The 2999-nt window shown below is 38.2% G+C and overlaps 1 protein-coding gene across 1 annotated transcript; it reads left to right on the plus strand.

Annotated features, from left to right (window-relative positions):
* The first annotated feature begins 455 nt into the window (after window positions 1–455).
* On the plus strand, window positions 456–1655 carry LOC139902290 (uncharacterized). Its single transcript, XM_071884930.1, has one exon. The coding sequence runs from the start codon at window positions 456–458 to the stop codon at window positions 1653–1655; it is 1200 nt and encodes a 399-aa protein (XP_071741031.1).
* Window positions 1656–2999: the final 1344 nt, after the last annotated feature.

A 2999-nucleotide genomic window follows, 5' to 3' on the forward strand; every position in this document is an offset into this window, starting at 1 on the left:
ATTATAAGGTGTTATAAAAGTTCACCATTATTTTCTTTACTTAATTGATATTGCGTGTATAAACATTTTATTATTGCACTAACTTAAAATGAGTTTTTAATTTCCTATCTGTAATATGAATTTTTAATTTGCTATCTGTAAATGTATTGTACGTCACATGTTTTGAGAAGATTGAAGGGGCTTGACCGTAATTTTTAATGAGGCAACAATTAAATCCAGTATCGCGTTTTCCTGCAGTGACTAGTAGTCTACTTCTTCAAAAACACGTTTCCATCTACTCATATCGTAAAAAAGTGATTTTAAAATTTATTTTAACAAACACTAATAACAAATTATTTGCGTTTTAAGCTTCTTCAAAAACACTAGGTATGAAAGATTTTGGAGCAAAGCTGGGGTCAGTTGGGTTGAAACAACCCAATAGATCACCAAATACCATCGAACGCTAGAGTATCCTAATGAAGATTATGTCTATCAATATTCGTGGTTTCGGTTTAGATCGGCTCGGAGGATGTAAGATTAGTTGGTTTAGAAAGTTAAGGAAATCAGAATCTCCTGACATTGTGCTTATCCAGGAAACGAAATGCAACCAAGTAGATGATATATGGGTTGAACGATTATGGGGATCTAGAGACTTTAATTTCGTGCAAAAGCCTAAAGTAGGCAAATCAGGAGGCATGCTCATTATATGGGATACAAATGCATTCAAGGTAGAAGAAGTGGTAGAAAAACCTCATCTTCTTGCAATCAAAGGAAGATGGACGGGGAAAGTTAGAGACACGATAGTGGCAAACATCTACGGCCCGCATAGAGATGATGAAAAGAAGAAACTCTGGGATAGCTTGGAAAATTTTATGGGCGTGCCGGATGTAGATTGGGTTCTTGGTGGAGATTTTAATGAAGTTCGAAACCGGGAAGAAAGAAAAAATAGTCAGTTTATCGAACGAAGAGCTGCAATTTTCAATAAGTTCATCGAAAATTGCAACTTAGTGCAAGTTCCACTACTCAGGAGAAGGTTCATAAGAATTTGTGACAACGGCATAAAATTTAGTAAGCTAGATCGTTTTCTTGTTACCGATCAATTTTTATCTTCGTGGGGCGATGTTTCAGCGGTGGCACTCGATAGAAATACCTCAGACCACTGCCCAATTATTTTAAGGGATAAAAACTTCGACTTTGGGCTTAAACCTTTCAAGTTTTTTGATGCCTGGTTGGAATCAGAAGATATAGAAAAAATAGTGGTTGATGCGTGGAACAAAACGGTGACCAGTAGAAGAGCAGACTGTCAGTTTCGGGACAAACTAAAAAACGTCAAAACAGCACTTCGAACTTGGAGCTACAGAACTTACAATTCGCTGGATTCAGAAATTGAAAAGCTAAAGAAAAATGTGATGGATCTAGAATCAAAAGCAGATGCAGGTGTCTTAACTGAATCGGATAGAGAGTCATGGTTGAACGCGAGGCTGTCGTCGCTGAAAAAGGAAAAGGATAAAGCGGACATGTTGAAGCAGAAAGTAAAGATGAAATGGGTGGCTGAAGGTGATGACAATACGGCTTTTTTCCATGCTGCGATTAGAAGAAATCATAATAAGTCTAACATTAGGGGTCTTCACATAAATGGCATCTGGGACGAAAACCTGATATCCATAAAGAACTAGATCTTCAATTTCTACTGTAAGCTATTCGAAGCAAAGTCAGGCCCCGATCCAAACTATGGTTCCCTTGACAGCCTTTCCTTTAATTGCATAAGCAATGAAGAAGTTCTGATGCTTGAAGATCGTTTCACGGAATCTGAAGTTTGGAAAGCTATTAGTGGGTGTGAATCTTCAAAGGCCCCAGGCCCCGATGGTTTCGATTTTAACTTCTTTAAAAAATTCTATTGGCTCATCAAAGACGATCTCATGAAAGCAATAGATGAATTTTGGGGGCAAGAGACAATCTCCAAAGGATGTAACGCAAGTTTCATTACCCTTATTCCGAAAAGAAGTGATCCGTTGAACCTAGGGGATTACCGTCCCATAAGCCTCATCGGTTGCTATTATAAAATTGTTTCAAAGATTCTTTCGAACCGGCTCCAAAGAGTAATACATAAGCTTGTAGGCGTTGAACAAAGCGCTTTTCAAAAAGGAAGATTCATTCTTGACGGAATCCTTGTGGCTAATGAGATGGTTGATGAGTTAAAAAGGCAAAAGAAGCAAGTTTTGATTTTTAAATCGGATATTGAGAAGGCTTTCGATAGCATTAGATGGGAATTTTTGTTAAAAATACTTGAAAAAATGGGTTTTGGATTGAAATGGATTAATCGGATCAAATCATGCTTATCTTCGGCTTCCATTTCCATCCTAGTCAACGGGTCACCTACAAACGAATTCTCACTTGTTAGGGGAGTGAGACAAGGGGACCCTTTATCACCGTAGCTCTTCATCATTGTGGCGGAAGGACTAAGTGCTCTATTAAAAAAGTCGATCCAAGTTAACTTAATCAAAGGGCTAGAGATCGGGAAAGATAAAGTCCTTGTTTCACACCTTCAATATGCCGACGATACGATTCTATTCGGAGAATGGCGTAAAACAACATTAGTAACATCTTCAAGACACTAAAGTGCTTTGAAATTTTTTCAGGTCTAAAAGTGAACTACTCCAAGAGTTGGTTATATGGAATCGAAGTCCAAAAAGCAATTGTTGACGAATGGGCTCAAAGGTTTGGTTGTCAAACCGATTCACTTCCGATATCTTACCTTGGCTTACCAATAGGGAGGAAAATGAGAAATATACATGATTGGGATCCCTACATCAAAAAATTCCATGCAAGACTATCGAATTGGAAAGCAAAAACTATGTCATTTGGTGGTCGACTTACCCTCATCAAGTCGGTGCTTAGTAGTTTTCCATTGTATGATTTCTCCCTATTCCGTGCTCCTGCGTGTGTCGTCAACATACTCGAAGGTTTGAGACGTAAATTTTTTTGGGGTGGTTCGGGGGATAATTCAAAATTATCGTGGG

The sequence above is a fragment of the Rutidosis leptorrhynchoides genome, chromosome 3, assembly GCF_046630445.1.
Source record: "Rutidosis leptorrhynchoides isolate AG116_Rl617_1_P2 chromosome 3, CSIRO_AGI_Rlap_v1, whole genome shotgun sequence".
Taxonomy (NCBI): Eukaryota; Viridiplantae; Streptophyta; class Magnoliopsida; order Asterales; family Asteraceae; genus Rutidosis; species Rutidosis leptorrhynchoides.